At 34.2% G+C, this 23,398-nt stretch overlaps 1 protein-coding gene across 7 annotated transcripts in view; it reads left to right on the top strand.

Annotated features, from left to right (window-relative positions):
- Positions 1-23,398, top strand: part of PCDH11X (protocadherin 11 X-linked) — an 824,011-nt gene that overhangs the window by 600,808 nt on the left and 199,805 nt on the right. Inside the window, exon 9 of one of the 7 annotated variants that reach the window (XM_081043930.1) lies at positions 20,566-20,648. The exons of the other annotated variants lie outside the window; for them this stretch is intronic. Coding sequence (XP_080900056.1) covers positions 20,566-20,648 — 83 coding nt within the window. The remainder of the gene's footprint in view (positions 1-20,565; positions 20,649-23,398) is intronic. 7 annotated transcript variants of the gene reach the window in all.

Here is a 23,398-nt window from a genome sequence, read left to right as displayed (position 1 = left end):
GTTCACTGAGCATCCTTATAACCTTTGTTTTGAACTGTGTGGTAGGTTGCTTGCCTCCATCTTATTTAGTTATTTTCCTGGAGTTTTCTCCTGTTCTTTCATTTTGGGCGCATGTCTCTTTTGATATTTTGGCTTTGTTTCTATGTATTATGTTGATCTATATCTCCCAGTTTGGCCAAGTAGTCTTATTAAGTAGGTGTATTGTTCAGCCCAGTGGCAGTCTCCCAGGTCACCTGTACCAGGTGTTCCAGGAGTGTCCCTTCTGTGGGTTTTGTGTGCCCACCTATAATAGTTGAGTCTTGATTTCTATTGTCCCATCAGTGGGTGGGATTGACTCCCAGCCTGACTGTCTATAGGGTTGGCCAAGTCCACGCATTTTGAATTGCTGTTCAAGGGTTTTACCTTGCATAACTGGATTTGCCCCAGCAGACTCTAGCTCTCGTCGACACCACCCTTTGTGTGTGCCTCTTGTGGAGCTAAGTGGGTGGTGCTCTGCTGTGTTCTGAAGACAACTTCCAGGTATTTTGATTGTGAGGCCTTGTAGGAGGGGCTCCAGTGCAGGCCCTGCTAAGCTATTGCCTGTGACTTGCCCAGGACTACCTGGTAGGAGTTATAAAATGATCTGTGGTTGGTCACTGCTTGTGCTAGACCATGATAAACGTGGGAGAGGCCATGCTGTGAACTGAGGATTGCTGCCACCAGGACTGGAATGAAGCTAGAGCCACAAAATAACAAGTCCTGCCTGCTGGCTCATGTGAGCGTCAGCCACTGATAAAGCCTCTTGCTATATGTGACTTGGGGTCTCAGGGAGTTAGTAGGATGAGATGAGTGGTGTTCATGAGGTTAGATTCTGGTTTGGTGCCAGTGCTGAGCCTGGAGCTACTCAGAAAAAGTCTCAGAGCCAACCGCCTGGGACCCATGGACCTTGGAAAGTTTTTCAGGTAAGACTGCAGGGTGGGCAGGTTGGCTGCTGGCTGAGAAATTGCCTCTGGCGCTGTGCACTTTAGGTGTGGTGGGTTCCCAGGGAGTCACCAAGGTGGAGAGAGCAGAACTCACTAGTCAAGTCAGATTCACATTTGACAGTGTGGGGGAGGGTTCTACACAGGAAAGGTGACACGTGCCTGCTAGTTGTCAGGCACGTGTCATAAGAGGAGGGTTCTACAGAGGGAACATGGTGACTGTTATTTCAGTCCTCATTTTGGAGCTGCACAACTCAATATCTCTCCATATGTCTTCAACACCCCTTGAGCTACTCTCCCTCCAGTGGAGCCCAGGGTGAGTGCCTGGGAATCAGTGAGTCTGTGTGTGGGCATTTTAAGAGGATTTCTGGGTTTCCCATAGCCTTCCATCATACCCAGACAGTCAGAATCCCCACTGTTTTTCACAGCCAGTTATTGTGGTGGCTCCTCTTCTTGGCACTGGTACTCCAGGTTGGGGAGCCCACTGTGGTACCGTGGTCACTCACTCCTCCGGGGTGATGATGGGGGGTGATGGAACTCCGTGGCCGAGATATACTTCCTGATTATCAGTGGCCACAGCAGGTGTGGGGCAGGCCTGTTCCGCATCTCTGCCCCTCCTACCAGTCTCGACATGGCTTTTTCTTTATATCCTTAGTTGTACTACTCTGTTCAGCTAGAACTTAGATGGTTCTCCAGGTTGATTGTTCTATAATTTAGTTGTAATTTTAATGAGGTCACTGGAGGAGGCAAGCACAGAATTTATCTCCTCCACCGTCTTACGAAATTAGACTTTAAAAGTTTTTTTGTGTTTTTTTTTCCAGAAATTTCTTTTCCTGTAATTTGTATAGCTTTCAAAAGCAATGAGAAAGCAGGAGATTTTACTTTGGGGTATCTAATTAAATCATATATATTTTTTTAAAAAGTTGGATGTTAACTAATAATTTTATTGTAATATTTCACTTTGTATTCACTATTCATAAAATGTCTTTACCACAAACCATAACAGAGCATCATTTTGCCTCTTACAGGGTTCTAATTCAGGCACTGCAATTAACTAGCTATGTGGCTTTGGATAGGCCTTTTAACCTCACTGTGTCCTCTTTTCCTTAGCTATAAAATGAAGATATTTTACTGTTCTCTAATGCCCCTTCTAGGATCATAATTTTGTACCTATTAAAATTCAGCAATGTACATTTTTGGGTGTTTCTTTTTATATAGTCTTTGAATTTTAAAGGTCTAAAGGACCTTAATGCCATGTAGTGCAACTACTTCGTTGTGCAAATGAGAGAACTGAGATTTAGCCCTTTTAAGCAATAGCTTAATGTCCTAAACCAAGAGTTGATGTTTATCACGTTCTAATCTAGAACAGTCGCTAATGTTAGTAAGCAACTACCTTTTTCAATAAAAGAAGCAATAGTTTGAGAATAGATGAGTATAAAATTTAAATATGTACCATCCTTCAAGGGGAATTTTTTTCTCAGTCTTTTTTTTTGTTTTAAAGTTTATTTTAAATTATAGTTAACATACAATATTGTATTAATTTCTGGTGTAAAACATAGTGATTAGACATTTATATACCTTATGAAGTGATCACCAGGTATGTGTTTTTACTTCTTTGTGAAATCTGAAACACAAATGAACAAACAAAAGAGAAACAAACTTATTGATCGAGAACAAATTTGGAATGTTGGTTTAATGTATCCATATGGGAAAAATTTTCATGTATGTAATGAGGTTGTGTATTAAAAATTAAAAAAGAAAAAAGTTTTCATTTAGCACCTTCTACACCTGAAAAGGAAATTTGAGCAAAATGAACTGCTGATGTCTAAAATTACTATTAGTGCTAACCAGTGAAAATTTTATAGGGAAAATTACACACATGCTGAATGTTAATGATCTTTATGCCAGGAAAGCTAGCTAATCTTTACTGTTATCCAGGATAGATAATTGATTAATATAGCCTGTATTGTGTGTGTTTGTGTATACTACTTACAGAGCAATTGAGGTTAAAGTTAATTGTATAAGGTACATTTCCTACGAACGTGGTGAAAAGCACATAAAAAAGAATCTCAAGGGGATGAAATGTGGAATGAATATTTAAATATATCCCTCATCCAATCTGCTCAAAACTCAAAACTTCATTGTGAAATTCCTGTCATTCTATCCTACTTCAATTTTCTAGTAGAATGATGAAGTTACAATTAACAGGGATGTGATTTTAATAGACTCAAGTATACTGAGTTAATAGTGTGCCATGCAGTAAAAATATTGAGAGTAAATATTATAATAGTCATTTATGGACAATGATTACAACTGGAGATGAAAGCAGGATAAGTTTAGCAGCTAAAAAGGAGATGTACTCTGCTCAAACTTTTAAATTATGTGAAGAAATTTGTCTTAATTAGGAATTCTGTTAGCTTTTATTTATACTGAATTGATAACATGGGAGCTAATTCTCTGGATTGAGAAAGTCATGCTGAAATTTAAAATAATATTTTGAGAAAAATAATGTTTCATCTCAAAAGTAGCATTATTTTTACAACACAAAACTTATCTAAGCATGTAAAAAAAAAAAGACAGTGATTTTTAACTGACTTTTAGAAGATTCTACTCCTATTCTTTGGTTTGTTGGTGGTATATTGCAAGGCTCACTGGCACACTATGGTTTTTAATGGTCTCGTTTTCCAGCCTTGGGATGAGATTGTGTTTTGTTTAGATCTATGCATGTAAATTAATGCAAAACCCAACCGCACAATTCTTTCCTAATTGATAGTTCTATTTAACTGTATCCTGCCCTTCTCTTTGCAAAATGTGTGTCCTCATAATGCATAAATGATTCTTGGCTTGGATTTAAAGGAGGAACCAATTTTTCAGAAGCACATATATGTTCAGTCCTTTTGAAGAATGTAGCAAATTAATCACTTTATTTAAAACTAAATTAAACATTAAAAAGGAATTCAGGGATTCTTTGCTTAATTCAGACTCTAGTTACAAGGATTCACTACTTATCAGAGATATTTTTGAAATATGAATGCACTAAAGGTCTCCGCAGTTGTTGGATCATCATGTTTTTTATTCAGCTGTTGCTGTTTGCTTTTTCCAGAGATAATTTTCTATAAAAGCTAGTTTCATTAGTTTAGAACTATTGCACACATTGCAATGCTAATGGCTTTTAATGATTCGTCCCCTCTCCCAGGGTTGATTCTGAACTGGACAGGACGGCAGGATATATTGGAAAGCATCATGCAAATATTTCTTTTTATACAAGTAGAAAATTGGAGTTTCGGGATTCAAACAGAATTAAGTCTAAATATTGCAATTCCAATGAAAAGTGCCATCATATTGAACTATTAAGTCTTACATTTTGAAAGGACTAATCATTACTGTTTTGCAGAGCAGTTTGGCTTCCAAAATATAATATCTGAAATTCAGATATCATGGGGAAGGATCTTAAACACACTAAAGCCGATTGAATACCCATGTAACTCTTTGAAATATCCCCTCAGGGTTTCAAAGGATAAGAACTGTGGCTAAGTGAAACCAACAACAACAACAAAACTTTTCACTAGAAACATCCCATAATGATCCCATAATGCCCAACAGTCTCAAGTGAATTTGTCTGTACATTATCACTCAATATAGGGTAAAAACAGACTGCTTTCAGGGCAGAGAGTGACGATCACAGGATAGGTGAAAGTAATCACATATTTTAAACTGAGTTTTCTGAGTTGTTTCAGCAATACTGGTTTTTCAAAAAAAAAAAAAAAAAGTAGCAAATTCAGGCTAAGACCTTAAGAGACCTTGATTTTAGAACACATTGATTTTCTTTGCCTCTCCCATGTAGACTTTTCTCTGTAATTGGAGATTTTTAACCCTCATAAGATTTAAAGAAATATATTATGAGATAGGAGGTGCAAATATATTTTGTCCTCTTCCATTTCTTCTTTTAATCTTGCATCTACAACAATGAGCTAGTTGCTATTGCAACATGTATGGTTAAGTAATTAGTTATGAAGAGAAGCATTCTAATGGGATGGGTGCAGACTGCCTTGTTGGACTCTCAGTTCTGCCACTTGATAGTGATATGACATTTGAAAAGACATTTAAGTTCCCTGTACCTGTTTTTCTCATCCTTAAAAAGGCAACAATAATAATAGCTGCTTCACAGCATTTTTGTACTAAATTAGTGTGTGTGCGTGTATCTGAGTGTGTGTACACACACACACAGGCACGCACACACAAGATCTGACAATTAAGTTCATGAACTTGTTGCAATGATGTTGCTAACCTTTTTTGATATCAGAAGATTATTCATTATGAATTTGTACCAACTGGACAAACAGTTAACGAAGTTTACTATCTGGAAGTGCTGAAAAGGCTGCGTGACAAAGTTCGACGACCTGCACTTTTTGCCAACAATTCATGGCTCTTGCATCATGACAATGCACCAGCTCACACAGCACTGTCTGTGAGGGAATTTTTAGCCAGTAAACAAATAACTATTGGAACACCCTCCCTACTCACTTGATCTGACCCCCAATGACTCCATTCTTTACCCAAAGTTAAAGGAAATATTGAAAGGAAGACATTTTGATGACATTCAGGACATCAAGGGTAATACGACGACAGCTCCGATGGCCATTCCAGAAAAAGAGTTCCAAAATTGCTTTGAAGTAGGCACTGGCATCGGTGCATAGCTTCCCAAGGGGAGTACTTCAAAGGTGACCATAGTGATATCCAGCAATGAGGTATGTAGCACTTTTTCTAGGATGAGTTCGCAAACTTAATTGTCAGACCTCGTACTTACAGCAATTTGTACTATTTTTTTTCTTGGGATAATCCAGATTCTCACACAGTACTTTTCAAAGTTTCACATGCACACACACCACCTGGAGATCTTGTTAAAATGCAGACTCAACAGTCTGGTGTGGGAACCTGAGATTCTGCATTTTTAACGAGCCCCAATGAGATGCCTGTGCTGCGTTCTGGGAATCACACTGTGAGTAGCAAGGTCCTGACAAAGGTGTTGAGTAGCTAGCTGACCAAAATAGAGATGATAGAGAGCACTGTAACGCTTGGCCATGATGCATTAAGACATTAAAATAACTTATGATGGTCTGTGATGAAATCTCAAAGGACGTTGTGCTGTATTTGAAGATATATCAAGATTTACCATACTGAAGATTGTATTACAGACACTTTGGGATAAGTTTATACTGAAGTGCAGAAAAGCATTCCAGATAGTTTTAAAGTGTGAGTGTGTACTTATTTAATCCTTCATTCAACAAAGATTGTTTTCCTTATTGTTTCTTGATACACACATATGTATACACACACACACACACACACACACAAGGTGTGCACATCTTATTTTTTTGACAATTCTTATTTGGAAAATAATGCATTCCATATATATGTCACCATGTTATCTAGGTGAGGATAAAGGCTGTTTTTATTCTAGGTGTGCAGTATATACAGGCTCTCCATTCCTAGGAAACTAACCCGGAAGACAACAGTGCAGGTAGCGCATTAGCAGTGTAGAGCACTGGCTGCAGTCATCGAGTCAGCAAACATCTGATATGCATCTGAAGTCGGGGTGCACACCAATTGTACAGAAGCTGATGAAGAAACCTTCTGGATCATTGGTAGTCTTGGTGTTTTGATTTCTGTGAACTGTTATCACAATGGAGAAGGTGAATAAAGGTTGCTGAGAAAGTCAAAGTAAATGCAAAGAGACAGATAAGTTTCCTATTGAATGCGAAGTGCTGGACTCTTTTATTTGACTGCTTTTTCATGTATCCAGAAGAGTTTGCTTTTTGCGTGTGCCTATAGAGTCATAAAAAAGAAATGTCCTGTCGTTAAAGTCCTAATAGTTTTGAGAAAGCATTTTGCTTAGCAATTCAATGTGAATGTATTCTATGATAGAAACTTTAATTGGATAACTGCTGATTATGTGTGTTCTGTTTCTTCATCTCATTGCTTACTAATATATCCTAGTTTAGTTTGAAAGAGTAGAGAATTATTGACTGATTACTTGTTCTTGCATCTTCTTTTATTATCATCATTTATATTCTTTGCAATCTTTCCCCTTACTCTCTCCCTCCCCGTATGTTTTAGGAGGCTCTATGCCTTGAGTCTAATGGCCATAAAATGAAGGGAAGTCTGTGTTTTTAGTATGCATGATCCTCTCTGAATATAGATGCTTAGGGAAATTGTGGGCAGATGTGTTTTCATCTCTCATGGTATATGGCTTCTTCTATTCCATAGTAAGAATCAAAGGTTAGCCAAGTTCTATTCAACATTGTGACTTATTTGAGTTAATACTTCACACAGTTTAAAATACATTAATTACTTTTTGTTCCAAATCATTTTAGAATTCTCACAGTAACCATCAGAAAATTTCCCAGAGATGAATTGTTTAGGATATTAACAACAGCAGCAGCAGCAGCAATAATAATCATATAGTCAAAAGTAAAATGTTCATGTTTAAATTTGCAGACTATACTTCTCTTTGCTAAGTGGGTGGATTAACATGTTAGAAGGGGTAAATTGAGAATATGTTATTGCTAATTTGTAAATCAGGCTTCTTTCCACACACTGTAGGCAAAAGTACAAATGTATATCCCTCCCCAAGGTAAGGATTTAACGTACTGCAGGTAAACCAAACTAACTTACTCTCAACAAGAAGTAATAAAAAGAATGCTTGCCATTTTTATAACTTCCCACAATTTTTAGAGACATAAACCATCTTTAGTATTATGTTTTTATTGTATAGACACAGCAGCCCCATTTTTTGCTCTATCACAAGGGCATTTCACTGTAAAATATATTTTTTAATGCTCTGCACAATGCCTATATTAAATGAAACCAAGCATTTATTGGAATATTTTAAAGTGATTTATTGCAAGTAACTCCACGGAAAAATGCCATTTTTTACTAAAAAATCACAGGTGGGCACAAAAATGTTTTTAATCCATGAAATTTATTTTAAAGTATTTTATCTTGAGGTTAGTAAAGAAACTGCTATACATCTGGAATGCTGAATGCCCTATCAAACTTCAGCCTGTGATGACTTAGAACAAGTAATTATCTTATGAAGATAGTGTTAGGCATGCATGAGAGTTCTTGAAGCAATAATTTGCAGTTTTGACAAATTACTGTAGATCAGATGATAATGCATCATTTGTATTTTTTCTCTTCTTTCTTGAATCTATATCCTTAAGCAAATATATAAATGGCTTTTAAAAGAAATACTCATTTGTATGGAAAAGTAAATGGCCCTTAGATAGATATGTGAATTAATCCTTAGTGTCCTCTTTAAGTTACACCTTCCTGTTTTTGAAGGAAAGAATAATTTTCTTATCAGATTAATAGGTGCATATATACTTAGTATTGTTGTATATTCAGTGGAAAGAACATTGTTAGGGAAAAGGGGAACTGAGATGTAGTCTAGATTCTGTAAATAAATGTTTTTGACCTTGAGGAAGTCAGTTATTCTTTTTAGGCCTACGTTACATATTTGTAAAATAATAGGCTTGGAATAGCTCTGTAATTTTGTTTTATGGTTCAGTTTTCTCATGCATACCATTATATTTCACTTAAAAAGCAATTTTAAAATTTTCTTCTTTTTTCTGTTATATTACCTTAATTTTTCGATGTTGAATAATAGCTCTCACTAATACCTGTTATTCATCCCAAAGGATTGAATGTAAATTTTCTTTTTGAGTTAACAAAATGATGTGCAGTGTTAAAAATACAGGAACTTCAAAATGAAGGTGAAAACCTTAGAATACTTCAAAAACTCACCAGCTAAATACCTAGGAGAATATCTTATCCAGTTGAAGCCTCAAAGAAAATTCAGGGGACAAATAGGTATGATATAACTTTCAGAAATGTTAAAGAAAATAAAGGAAACATAAAAAGGAAAATAAAGGAAATGATCACAAGCAGCAGTAGAACACATTTTTAAAAAGATCATTAAAGTATTCTATTATACATTTTGATTCAGTGTCAGTGATTCTTAAGTACTGAATCCATCATGTATAAGTTTCTACGGATAGTGGAAAATTTCCTAGAGAATTTTGATAAAGATAGGATCCTGAAGGGGAATTATTATGACTTGAGAAATGTTTACATTTTCATTTTAGCATGTTAAAGGGTAACTGAAAAGATCCAAAAAGTAACTAGTATTTTTTATGTACTGTTTAGTTTATTTACAAATATAGGTGACACTCTGTTTGGTGCTGCTTTAAAAATAGAGGGAGGAGTTTTGATGAAATGTCAAGTAATTAGGCTCCATCTATCATCTGCTATATAGAAGTGGCTCATGAAGTAGGCCATTCTGCTACTGTCCACCAGTTTATCAGAAATACATATGGCTTTTTATGGCTTTTTCTGTGGATATTTTGACCACATAGCTTTTTTTTTTTTTTTTTTTGCATCTTTCCTTAATAACACCAAATTTCACAATTGCTTCTTAGACAAATGCAAGATGAATAATTAACATGTATTTTCGAGTGATTCTATTGCATTTCTTCTTTTATATGTATATTTACCCAAATTATATACATATATAATGTAGATTACATATGTATAAATACAGAGGGTGCAAAATATGTACACGCATTTTAAGAAAGGAAAAAACTGTATTAAAATTGTAATACTTGATATATACCGGTAACAGTAGATGAATACAAGTCACATTTTACTTCTGCAATTACAAGAGGTGCTCAAAGTGGTTACCATCAGTGTCCAGACACTTTTGATTATGGCCAACTACTGCTTGAGCAACGTTGACTAAAGTCTCCACTTGTATACATGTTTTGGCAACACCCCCACCCTGGTATATACGTGTATATAAAATTTAGAGGGTTTTTTTTTGTGTTTGTTTTTGATTTTTTTAAATTGGTTGAAGAAAATATCATCTAGCCCAATGTTGGGATGGAAAAATACATACTTTTCTCCCTGTAAACCTGCTGAGGGCTTATGCTTTCTATGGGTTAATGACAAGCCTTACCTCCCATCTGTGGGTTGGTGAATAGTGATGATTATTTTATTAGATTTCATTGGTGGTGGAAGTGAGGATGTATATAGGTAAAGACAAAGTTAATTATGTCTTTCCTTTTTTAGTATACTATGAAAAGACTTGCTTCGTTCAGCACAGGTAGTAATAATGTTTAATGATTGTATTTTTATTAGAGGATATAGTACAGGTAAGAGAAGGTAATGAGTACCCTTATGTAAACATAGTCTCTCTTTGGGAGCAATTAGGTACTCTATTTATACAACACAAATACACACACACATATATATTTTTTCAATAATGTGTATTTTGTGTTATTTCTGGAATGATCCATAAAGTTCTTAGAGGCCATTAAAATATTATATTACAGACTTATAGTACATATCTGACGTATGCCTGAAGCCAAATCACTTAAATACATTAAAATATAGTTTCTAAGAAATGTAACACATACAGTATGCTCCAAAAACTCATATTTTGTTCTCAGGCCATTAATATGATGATGATATGGTGAAGTCTTGATAGAGTTTCAAACACAATTTCTGATATCCTTAATGCCTACCATACAAAAACTGATAAAGAGGGCACTCTCATTGTCATCACTTTGATTTAATGGATTATTTATAATTTATGTGCTTAAAAGTCTTGGGACTCTATATTAGGCTATTCATCATGTTTAAACCCCACGGCACTTTGAAGTTTCCTGTGGAAATGATGGTGGCCTTCATAAAACAGTCAGTATTTTAAGTCTTTGAAGAAAATTTAGCTTGATAAAATACCTTCTTTTTAGTTTTATTTTTTATTTGTATTTATAGAATGAAAGCTAGACTGTCATTATTTCCTGGTAACTCAATATTAAACAACAAAGTCACTTTGCCTCTGAGATTATGGCATACGTCTGGTGTCAACATTACTTATAGGAATGACCACTGCAGTATATTTCATAGGACTTTTAAAAAATACTAATAATTCCTTACATCCCATCATCTGCAATATTCGCTTCTTCTGCTTGTTTTATAATTCAATCAAAAATTAGTGGCAGGTTTTACATTAGAAACCTGACCTAACAGAGATCATTTATAAATAATGTAAGAAATAAATGCCTTGAATAGGAAGCTTATTTTTAAAATGAAGGATAAATAAATTAAAATTATAGTTAAAATATACCTTAAGGAGACCAAGCTATGATAATGACTTCTATTATTCAAATGCTATTTAAGAACTACATTTATTTCTGAGCTTGTAGAGTACCTTTTCAATCTAAGCATTTATCGAAGGCACAGATCTAGTGATTCTGATTGGTTTTGGTAACTGATTTTATACGTATAATGACAAAAGAAAACATACTCAGAGCACTGCAGGTTGAAAACTAAATGTACTAGATTTTCATGGACTCTAATTAAAGGTGAACAGTGCATTTAAATCCAGGAAATCTTACTACGGTGTCTCTTGAGTTACTGATAATGGAAAGCTTTCAGAACAAAATTATACATTGAGAAAATGATGAACCGCAAATCACTCATAAAGCACAGCAAGTCCATTTTATCCAATTTAAGATAAAGATGACTTGCTCAGACCTTTAGGCCGAGGATTACTGTCTATCCTGAGATACTGAAGCTTCCTCATATCTTAGAAATTTCCCTGAGTTTTATATGAACTCAAATCAGTCTGAGTTATTAATTTCCACCTAGATCTTCAACTTTAAAATGTACAAATCTTGTATTTACTTTGGTTCACAACATCATGAGTTGTGTGTATTTGAGTACCTAAGTATCTGTTTAGGTGTGTGTGTGCATAGATATTTATTGAATATGTACTTGCTATTTATTTTGTAGAATGTAAATGTGTAAGTCACTTCATGCATTCTTCCCATGAGTTTAAAAATAAATCTCTTCTGGTTGCTAAATCAAGTTGTACATATCTCATTTAGTCTGCTACTGCAGTAACTCATAAGAAGAGAAAGTTGTTTTTCCATATTTTACGTCTGGTCTCATCTTATGCCAGGTACTGCTGATTATAAGTACTATTAGTGAAACAGAAATCAGCATGGAGCACTCAAGTTGCTTTTCAAATAAAGTTCTTGTTTCAGCATTTAGTTTCCCAAAAGGCTTTTAATCAAGGTTATGGGAAAGTCCATAAACTTTCTGCTGAATATTTAACAAGCTGGAGGTCACTGTAAGCATGTCTTATCAAGGGCAAGTGAAATGAGATTGCAATCAGGAAAATAGAAGACTGGATGATAAGCAAAGCTTTGTCTCCTAGATAAAACCTAACAAAAAAACCAAAGTGACTCACATTTTCACCTTTGTTTTGTAAGATTTAATTTTCCTAGTTGGAGCAATAATTTTCAAAAATGGTAAATAGAACTGAGTAATTCATTTGACTTGACTCACTAGCTTATCTTTAAGATTATGATTGAAATTAATTTTGCACATTGGAGATACTAGCAAAATTTAACTAAGAAGACAACTAAAGTTTCACTGTTTAATATTAAAAGCATAATTCCTTTTGATAAAAAGAAATTTACAAGTGCGGTGTGATAATTGTACAGTTTCTAATTGACCTAACCTACTCTCACTAATACTTTAATTAAAAAAGTCTAACAAACCTATGTTTCTACCCTCACCAATCAAAACTTATGAAAGAATATAAAAACAGATTTTAAAATATTTACATATTATACTGTCTTCAGAAATGAATGAATGTATGAGTAGATTTTCAATCTATTTGTGGTCAAATTAGTATCATGGAGAAGGTGTCTTTAGATGGATCATGGAGAAATGTAGAATGAAAAGTTCAATTACACATACTCTCTTTGCTAATTAACAGAATCTATATAAGAGATTTAACCTTTCTGTACCTTCAAACTTTAATTTATAGTAAAAATATACTATCATTTGTTATTTATCTAAAGTTGTATGTATAAGGATAATAGGGATAGGAACCTAATTCTTTTGTTAAGAGGGTTTTTCGTTTGTTTTGTTTTGTTTTTTCAGGTCGAAAATTAGCAGAGGTGCAACTAGGTTACAACTTACTCCCTTCCTGCTTACATACCTTTGGAACTCTTCTAGCAGAGTTTAGAACTGTGTTTGACAGGGCAAATAGTTTGGTCTTTAAACTAATCACTAAATTCTACTTCATCTGGTGGATGGGTGAGATAGGCAAGTATTGGAGAAAAGACTTTACTACGTATAATACAGCCAGCTCTGCCTTCTGCCATTTTGTCTAAGCAAACACCAACCTGAAGAATTTTGAGGGACACGAACTACTTGCTGTGCCAGGTCAATTTTCAGTGCATGCAAATAATATCCTGTATGGCCTGAACATTTACTATGAAGAATAAAGGTGTGCATTATAGGATGGTGTTTGGTTGTGACTTTGAGAAAGTTACATACTCATGGTCCATCAAATTCCCTCCTTTATATAAAGGTGTATAATGATAATACCTATTTCATTGGATTGTTTTGAGGATCAAATGACATAAACAATGCAAAACATTATCATACCTGACACATCCTAAACAATTCAGTAAGTGTTAATATTAACAATAGATACTTTTTCTAATCAGATTCCAGCTATAAAACCCTTTTTCAGAATGATGCACTTACATGCCATGATTTGTATGTGATTTCACAAAGTCTATAAACTCTTTGCAGATTTACTTGTCTTTGACCTGAACAAGAAAGGCCATAGGTTTAGTCCACGCAGTTAGAGGAAACTTCCCCAGCCATTTTTTATTCTCAGAGCAGTCCACTCTGGTAAATAAGTGGTGTCTCTTTTTTTTTGTTTTTTTTTGTTTTTTAGTAGATAATTGTTGTTTAACTGAATGAATGAGTTAACCTAATTGTTTTATCTAATTATAGACAAAACTTTAGTTGTATTTCTTCTTGTTAGTGGCTCTACTGTGCTTTCTATTACAAAGAACATATTTTGGGGTTTAGAATAATGAAGAAAATAAAATGACCCATATTGTCAGTAGCAGATGTAATACCAACTATATTAAAAACAAAAGTGATACATATACATGACAAAGCATTTAAACACCAGTGTAAGGTATTTGAAATGAAAAGTCAGTGTTTCCCTCAGCACTTCTCTTCACTGTTCATAATGATCTCTTACTACAGAGATCTGCTGTTAAAAGCTTTTTCTGTGCCCCCAATCCATGTAACCAGAATTTATGCATAAGTGTATAAATGATTTTCAAAATACTACACAAATGAGAAATGCTATACAGAGGTGTATGTGCCTTATTTTGTCACTTAAAGTGTGTCTTGCAGAATATTCTACATTAAAAAGAGCACATCAATCTTATTACTTTTAATGGCTGCAAAATATTTTAATGACATTATGAACCATAATTGATTTCGCCTCTAGATAACCATTTAGGTTGTATCCAGGTTTTTGCTAAAATAGATAATGCTGCAATGACTGTCCTTGAACATACATTGTAATATTCTCGGACATATATTGTAATGCTCCAATATGTTGGATTTTTACCAATTACTGCAGTTTTTTACAAGTAAATTCTCAGTTACATAAAACTGATGCATAGAAATGAATTTGCATCGTTAAGTTCATACAGAAGCCTGAAGAAATACTCAAAATGTTAGTTTTTGCCATAGTTTACTAGAATGCATGTATTTATGAGAAATGCCTTATTTATTGCTATTCTTTACAGGAATATATATATATATATATATATATATATATATATATATATATATATATATATACACACACACACACACACACATATACACACATATATATATATATATATATATAAATCTATATAGATTTTATCTATATGAAAGCATGTTTAGCACTAAAATATATTTTTAAAGCTACTTGGCTAATTATGTTTAGAGTGATATAGTTTAAGCTGGGAATGTCTACATTGCATTAATATATGGTATATTATATACTTCCTAAGGCTGAGACGGGGGAAGACATCATTTGCTAATGTGAAAAAAGTTTTAAAGTAGTTTGGTAGAATTTATTTTGCTAGCATGACGTCCTCTGATTGTGGCTATACTTATTTTAACCATGCAGGACCAATTTGAAGGATGCTATTTACAATACCAAATGAGTTTTTAGAATTAGCATAAATTATGTGTCATCCAATAATATGCCTGATGTTGTCATAGTTCAGCAGAGGACAATCTTAAATAGCAGCTATCTCATGCATATATGAGCATACTAGAACTAGGTTTAACATTCTATTTAAAGACCATGTCAAATGGTAAACTTTCCCCACTCTTACTTACTTTGAGTTCAAGGGGTAGAAGATAAAGCATTGTTTTTCTTATCTCTATAACCATTTTATTCTATGAATAAATTCTAATTTGGTGAATAAGCCATGCAAATTATGTACATTAATGGAAGTATAGTGTAGATATGGCAAGTAGATGATAATGAGAGAGAATGCTATTTGGTTGAGATGATAGGCAGTGTTTTTCCCTACTAACTCTGGAACACAAAAATTTTCAAACTCTGTGGTCCATAAAATTGAAAGAGATGCAATTATATTGAAATCATGCTTTGTTAAAAATTGGGTTAAAAAGTAACAATGGCTAAACTCGTGTAGATTTGGTCTGCGAGTCTATTTGATTCACATTACTTTTAGTTAATTGTTTTGCTCTTCCTCATTTTGCTTGTACTGATTCTATCTCAATTAGTGGACTCTTAACATTTGTATTTACTGAAAATCGATACCAAGAAATTGCTTACTTAAGACTTATGCTTTGAAGTGTGTAACATTTATCTTTCTTCAGCACTTTAAAAGCCTCTCTTTTAACATTTTAAAATAAACATATATTTATACATAGAACGGGTGATAGCAGAATTTAAAGTAGAAATACGACTGTGGTCATAGCTGAAATTACTTTGTAAGGAATTTAGAAGGATGTACCTATGTAGAAATAAAGGTTTCCCTCACTCCAGTGCTATCATATAATTTATTTTTAAAGAAACCATCCTTTATACATTTCAGGTCCTCCCCTCCGCCCCCACCTCCATCATTATTATTGGGAAAATTAGTGTGAAGGAACATAATTAGGGGAGGAAAATCATACTTACGAATTACTGATAAGCGTATCTCTTCTTCCATTGCTTGCTGGTAAGCATCGCTACAGGTGGTTAGCGAGAGATAGAGTGAGTCACTTTCTTAGTACATACAGAGAGTGACTTTCCTAATGGCATACCATCAATGTTGAGAATTAATAGCATACCAACAAAAGATATATTCTTATAATATGTTAAAAGTGAAATTAGTACTTGAGTCATACCCTTTGTGCAAAATTGTCCCTGCAATATGAATTAAGAGGATTTTAGTGCTACACCTGCATGAAATGAAGAATAGGATGGGATGAAGATGAGATAATGTTGAAAAGCGATAGTAGATTCCTTCAAGGTATAAAGGCAAATATAATTTGTGATTGTCATTAATTATCGCCAAATTGGCTTACAGGACTTCATAGCCCATGTATCCAGAAGCCCAAGCATAATATTTATTGTAAAATAGGTTGGTGCAAAAGTAATTGCAGTCTAAAAAGTTAAAAATACTTGCAAAAACCACAATTACTTTTGCACCAACCTAATAATAGGGGATATTAGAATTTTAGAAGGCACAATTTCCATCAACAATCCCAAAAATTTATTAAGGGACAATGGGAAAATAAGAGGAATTGCATAAGTAGTAAGGAGTGCTTTCTTGAAAGATGTCAGAAGAGTCAGCTGGTGTTCAATGATATCAAAGAATATTGATCTTCCATTAAGAAAAAAAAAATCTTTACCTTGGGGAGGTAAGAAAGATGTGCGCTATCTATATATTCTCTAAAAAGCAGTGTAGATCTATGTGGTGTCAGTAAGGAAAAAAATGACGCTGGATCACCTCCTTACACCATATACAATAATAAATTCAAAATGGACTAAAGGCTTAAATGTAAGATCTGAAACCATAAAACTCCTAGAAGAAAATATAGGAAGAAAGTTTACAGACATTATGCAGAGTAAGATTTTTACTGATATATCCCTTCGGGCAAGGGAAGTAAGAGAAAAAATAAACATGTAGGATTACATCATACTAAAAACTTTTTTCACAGCAAAGGAAACCAAGAGTAAAACGAGGGATCCTACTGAATGGGAGAAGATATTTGCCGATGATATATCCGATAAGGGGTCAATATCCAAAATTTATTTAAAAAACTCAACTCAACTCCAAAAAAACAAACAACCCAATTAAAAAATGGGCAGAGGACATGAAGAGACATTTTCTAATGAGGACATACAGATGGCAAACAGACAGGAAAAAATGCTCAACCTCACTAATCATTAGAGAAATGGAAATAAAAACCGCAATGAGATACCACTTAACCCCAGTCAAAATGGCTATTATCAACAAATGAACAAACAACAAGTGCTGGAGAAGATGTGGAGAAAAGGGAACCCTTGTGCACTGTTGGTGGGATTACGGATTGGTGCAGCCACTATGGAAAACACTATGGAGGTATTTCAAAAATCTGAAAATGAAACTACCTTATGACCCAGCAACTCCACACCTAGGTATCTATCAAGAGAAATCCAGAACTCTAATTCAAAAAAAAAAAAAATTATGCACCTCTATGATTATTGCAGCACTATACACAATAGCCAAGACATAGAAACAACCGAAATGCCCTTCGGTAGATGACTGGGTTAAGAAACTGTGGTATATTTATACAATAGAGTATTGCGCAGCCATAAATAAGAATGAAATCTTACCATTTGCAACAGTATGGATGGACCTAGAGAACATTATGTTAAGTGAAATAAATCAGATAGAAAAAGACAAATACCATATGACTTCACTTATATGTGGAAACTAAAGAAAATAATAAATGAATGAACTAATCAGAAACAGTCTCAGATACATAGAGGAAAAACTGAGGGTTGCTAGATTGGGGGGTGGGGATAAAGGGGTAGGTGAGGGAATTACAAAACACAATCGGTATCCACAAGATTGCTATGGGGATATGAAAGTCAATTTGGGGAATGTAATCAACAATGTTGTAAAGATTTTGTAGGGTATCCTATGGACACTTGTCGCATTAGGGAGACCACCTCAGGGATGATGTAGATTCCTGATCACTGCACTGTACACCTGAATCTGAAGCTGAACAATGATGAATGTCAGCTACAATTTTATATATATATATATATATATATATAATATGATATATATATATGATAATATGATAACATATATATATATATATATATATATATATGGTTACAAGAAATAGAGTACAGCATTAGGAATAGTGACAGTGGAAATGTAATGGCTGTATGCGATATCAGAGGGGTAGTAGATGGGGGACGGGGTTATCAATGTGTGAGAGATATAAATGATAAATATCTAACTATTACATTGTTTTGTACATCTGAAACTAATAATTTTAAAAAAGGTAAAAAAAAAGAACCAATTGGTAAATTTTCAGGAATCTTGCAAGCAAATTGTTAAATTTAGCCATTGTTAAATATTAATTGTATAATCTTACAATTAAATAGAAATATTTTTTAAAAATAGTAGGTATCTGATCATGTTGCCATCCAAAAAATATGGGTCCTTCAGTCCTTTGAGCATTAAAAGTACTTCACATTTGACTAATTGAATCTTTAAATAATAGCAATATATACATGCCATGATTCCCATCATCTCTCATGTCATGAGGTAGGGGGATTGCGCACACTGTGGCTTATCTTGCCATCAACTCGGCATAATTACTTTATTCATAATAAACTGGAATTGAGGGTGTTTTCCCCTAATCTATCAAGAACAGCAAGACAAGTCCTGTCATTTCAAAGTACCCCTAATTCCTCAGAGCCCCATTTGAGAAAAAACATATAGAACTAAATAATATACAGCACTCATCTCTGATGGTCATTATTATTGTAGGTGGTTAATGTAGGCCAGAGAGGAGAGCAGCGGAAAAGAATGTGGGCAGTGAATAATATTATTTCAGGGTTCTGAAGTTCTACAGCAACAGATATAATAACTCTATTCACATAGAAATCTAATTAGTTCCCAAACCATGCTGATGATCCATCATTTTAGATATAGTGCTCATTCACACATTTAACATACAGTCATTGTTGAACTAACACATTACTTGTATTGTTTTAGGAACTGGACCAGACAGAGCAAAAGCCAACATAGTTTCAAAGAGTCTTCTATCTCTCTTTCAGTCCAATAATTGAGAATTGTACCATATTTTCTTTATATTTATATGTAGGATCATATTTACATTTCTATTTCAAACAATCGTATGTTTAATTCATGCGATGCACTGTTACTTGTTGTTTACTGTTTTTTATTACAGAGAGGACTACTTTTCAATAAAAGTAGTATATTTTAAATTCATAAGCAGGTATAAATTGCACATGTCTTACATTTCCTAGCAAGACCACCCACTCAGAAATTATGTTCTTAAGATGACAATTGTCTGAATTTCAAAGTTAGGCAAAGTCTTCTAAATTAACAAATAGTTCTTATTTTGATTGAGTTTATAATCAGTACTCTAAACAAGGAAACTAGGGTAAGAGATGTTTGAGTTTAAGTATATTAATTCAGGTGTAGCAATTGGCAGTTTGATATCATTTTTTAAACAAACTTTTTTATTTTAGAGACGTTTTAGATTTATAGGGTTATTGTGAAGATAGAACAGAATTCCTATATACCCTGCACCCAATTTCTCCTGTTATGAAAATGTGCCATTTGAATAGCAAACTTGTTATAATTAATGAATTAATATTGATACATTAGTATCCATACTTTATTCAAATTTTTCAGTGTTTAGCCTCACGTCCTTTTCTGGTCTAAAACCCAATCACAGATACCACATTGTATTTAGTCTTTAGGCTCCTGTTGGCTCTAACAGCTTCTCAGGTTTTCTTTGTTTTTGATAAGATTTGAAGGATTATCGCTCAGGTGTTTTGTAGACTATTCCACAATTTGGATTTCTCTGATGATTTCCTCATGATTGGAATGAGCTGATGGAATTTGAGGAAGAAGACTTCCGGGGTGAAGTATTATTGTCATCATACCCTTTCCAGATTACACATTATCCACGTGATTTATCACTGATGATGTTGACCTTGATCACTTGACTGAGGTAGTGTTTGTCAGATTTATACACTATAATGTTATTCCTTTATTCCTTTTCCATGTTCTTCACAGCCCATGGCTGGGGAGTTAACGCTCTACTTTTTTGAAGGCAGAGTGCCTACATAAATTATTTGGAATTTTTCTATATGAGAGATTTGTCTCTCATATCAAATAAATAGTCCCTAACTATTTATTCAATCCTTTATATCAGTATAAACTCATAGAAATTCAGTTTTTCCTTTGGATTATAAATCATGCTATTTTATTTTCTTGATCAAATCATTCCATCTTTGGCCACTAGGAGCTCTTTGACGTTGGCTTTTGCATTCCTTTTATATATACTCATCATTGTTGCTTTTTCAGCCACAAATTTCCTTAATTGTTGCACGACAGATGGTCAGGTATCTTTATTTTTTCTTTTATTTTCTATTTCATTTCAGTCTGGGACATTTTTATTGACAAATATTCAAATTCAGTGATGCTCTCCTCAGCCACACCCAGATTACTGATGAGCCCATCAAAGGTATTCTTCATTTCTGTTACAGTGGTTTTGGTTTATAGCATTTCCTTTCGATTTTTCTTAGAGTTTGCATCTCCCTGTCTTCAGTGTCCATTTGTTTTTGCATATTGTCTACTTTATTTCATTAGAATCCTTAATATATGAATCATAGTTATTTTAAATTTCCTGATTGATAATTCCAACTATGTGTCATACCTGAGTCTGGTTCTTAGGATTTCTTTGTCTCTGCAGACTGTGTTTTTGCTTGTCTTTTGGCATACCTTGTTACTTTTTGTTACAAGCTAGACCTGTGGTATTAGGTAATGGGAACTGAGGTGAATAGGCTTTTATTCTAAGAATTTATATTAATCTGGTTAGGATTTGGGCTGTGTTTAATATTTGCTGTACCTGTAGGTTCCAGAGGTTTCAAATTCCGCTAACGTCCTTGTTTTGGTCTCCCCTGTTGACACTGGGCTTCTCTAAGTACTCTTCCTCCAGAATCTGTCTTACAACTCTGGCAGCTAGAGTGCAATACAATTTTACTAGACTATTTCCAATACGGTTGGTTGTGGTGGTAAGGTATGGGGGAGTGGAGCATTCTATAATCTTGGGTGTAAATTTTAATCTGTTTAGAGCATCTGCATCTCAGAGCTGTGACCTTCGCAAGTGTTTCTCAAGTGGTATAGCGATTCCCACTGCCCTCACCAGCCCGCCAACCTCTTAGGTGAGACTGGAGGGTTAGAGGGGACTGGCATGGAAGAAGCGTTCTTTTTCGGTAAAGCCTTTTCCCCTGGAGAGGAGGCTCTTGTTAGGAAAAGAATCCCAATGTATTTCACGAAGACATCTCTTCCCCTTCACTGCCAGAGCCATGAGGGATTCTTCCCAGATTTTCACAATGAGAACCTGGTGGGTTCATGGAGGTACAGTCTATGAAATTGTGAGATCCTCCCCAGAGATGCAGGTCCTCAGGGTTTTCTCACTCTCAGGATAATCCACACTTACTCTCCAGTAATTTGTCAAAATTACTATTGAAGTGTGTTTACTAGTTTATGACTCTAGCGGCTTCTACTCCAGGTATGCCAGGTGTGTCACCACTGGTTTTGCCTGTCTCTTCTGATTTCAGGCTGGCAGTTTGCCCTTCAACCTCAGTTCTCTGACAGGTCCAAGAAAAGTAATTGATCTTTACTTCATTCAGAGTTTTCTTGTTGTAAAGGCTGCAAGCGCTGACTTTCAAGTTCTTTACCAAATTGGAAACTGAAAGTTGTCTTATAACTTTATAATTAGTTTAGTGAAAATACATTTTTATCAAATTTTGCATTCACTCACAATTTGATATTATCACTTTTCGCTGTGCTACTTATTTCCATCTTCTCGTATAACTTTTTTTGAATTCCCGCATGTAATGTAATACTCCAAACAACAATTTAAAGGACAAAATATAGAATAGTATTATCTCTTCCATAAAAAGCTCAAAGAGTGAATTTTTAAATGACTTGTTTATTAAGCTACCACTATCTTTTGAATACAGTTACTTTTATGTAATGTGTCATTGCTTTTTGTTTGGAACAGATGTAATATGAGAAAACCTTAAGACAGATTTAGAAATACTGATCAGAAAACTCTATGTAACTTCAAAAGTTTTAAAAAATCAGTCTTTGTGTCTACAAAAAAATTTAACCACCAACATTATTTTCATTAGTTTTTTCTTATTTATATGTGCCCTAGTTAAGAGGTGTTCAATATAAATTGCCAATAATGGGTAATCATATATTTGGTTTGATCATTGTTTGTACATTTTCTTTGTTGTGGTTGTTGAAGTCTAGTTTTATTTTTTATGATTCAGCTAATTTATTATTGTTTCACAGATAAATTCATAAATATTATAATAGTCTTTGATTATTTTCTACAGCATAAATAATGCAGAATTTGTTAAGAAGAGCTTGACAACCTTTGGATCTATATATTTTTGTCAAACTGAGGCTTACAGAAGTTAAACAGATTGCCCATGTTACACCCTTAGAACATGATGAAACCAATAGACCTTCTTTTTCAAATATCTTTGTTAACTGTTATGTAAACCTGACACAAATGTGTTTGTTTACAGATTTACTACATCTGTATATATACACACTGTTTATGAGTTGAGCAAGAAGAATTAGAGTTAAGACATCACAGACTGTTTCAGATAATCATTTTTTTTTTTTTTTTATTCTAAAAGGTTACAGCTTTCCAACACAATCAATCACTTTTAATCAACATGAGTCACATGGCTGTACCAATATTACTTAAAGTCTTGGGTCCTAGAATGACATTCTTATCCAAAAAAAAAAAAATGGCATAAACAATCACAGTGGAATTTTCATGCTCAGCCCAAACCAGTGGCCTCTAAATTGAAAAATTGATTTCCAGAAGGCAATTATATTATAACCTCAGCATTTATCTTTGGGTACTGTGTACTATTTGTTGTTGTTTATTTTACTGTCTACTTCTGATCAATAATGCTAGATTGTAGAGGAAAGAAGGTATTCTTCACAAACATGTGGCTTTGGAATGAAATGCAGTCCTCTTCAAAACGTTGATACACTATTTTAGCTTTTGTTTTTTCGCAGATAGTTTTGAGTGAAAGATTCTATAACTCACTAATAATTCCCCATTCACAGTTCATTGCAATGAGAGTGATAGCACCTTCATCAGAGCAGTGTGCCCTACTCTGAGTTACACTGCTGCTCTCAGGAGGACCAGTTAACTTCCTAGAAGAGATGATTTATCTCATA

The sequence above is a fragment of the Rhinolophus hipposideros genome (genome assembly GCF_964194185.1).
Source record: "Rhinolophus hipposideros genome assembly, chromosome: X".
NCBI classification, from domain to species: Eukaryota; Metazoa; Chordata; class Mammalia; order Chiroptera; family Rhinolophidae; genus Rhinolophus; species Rhinolophus hipposideros.
The sequence above is the reverse complement of the archived record's forward strand: the minus strand, read 5'-3'. Positions and strand labels throughout refer to the sequence as shown.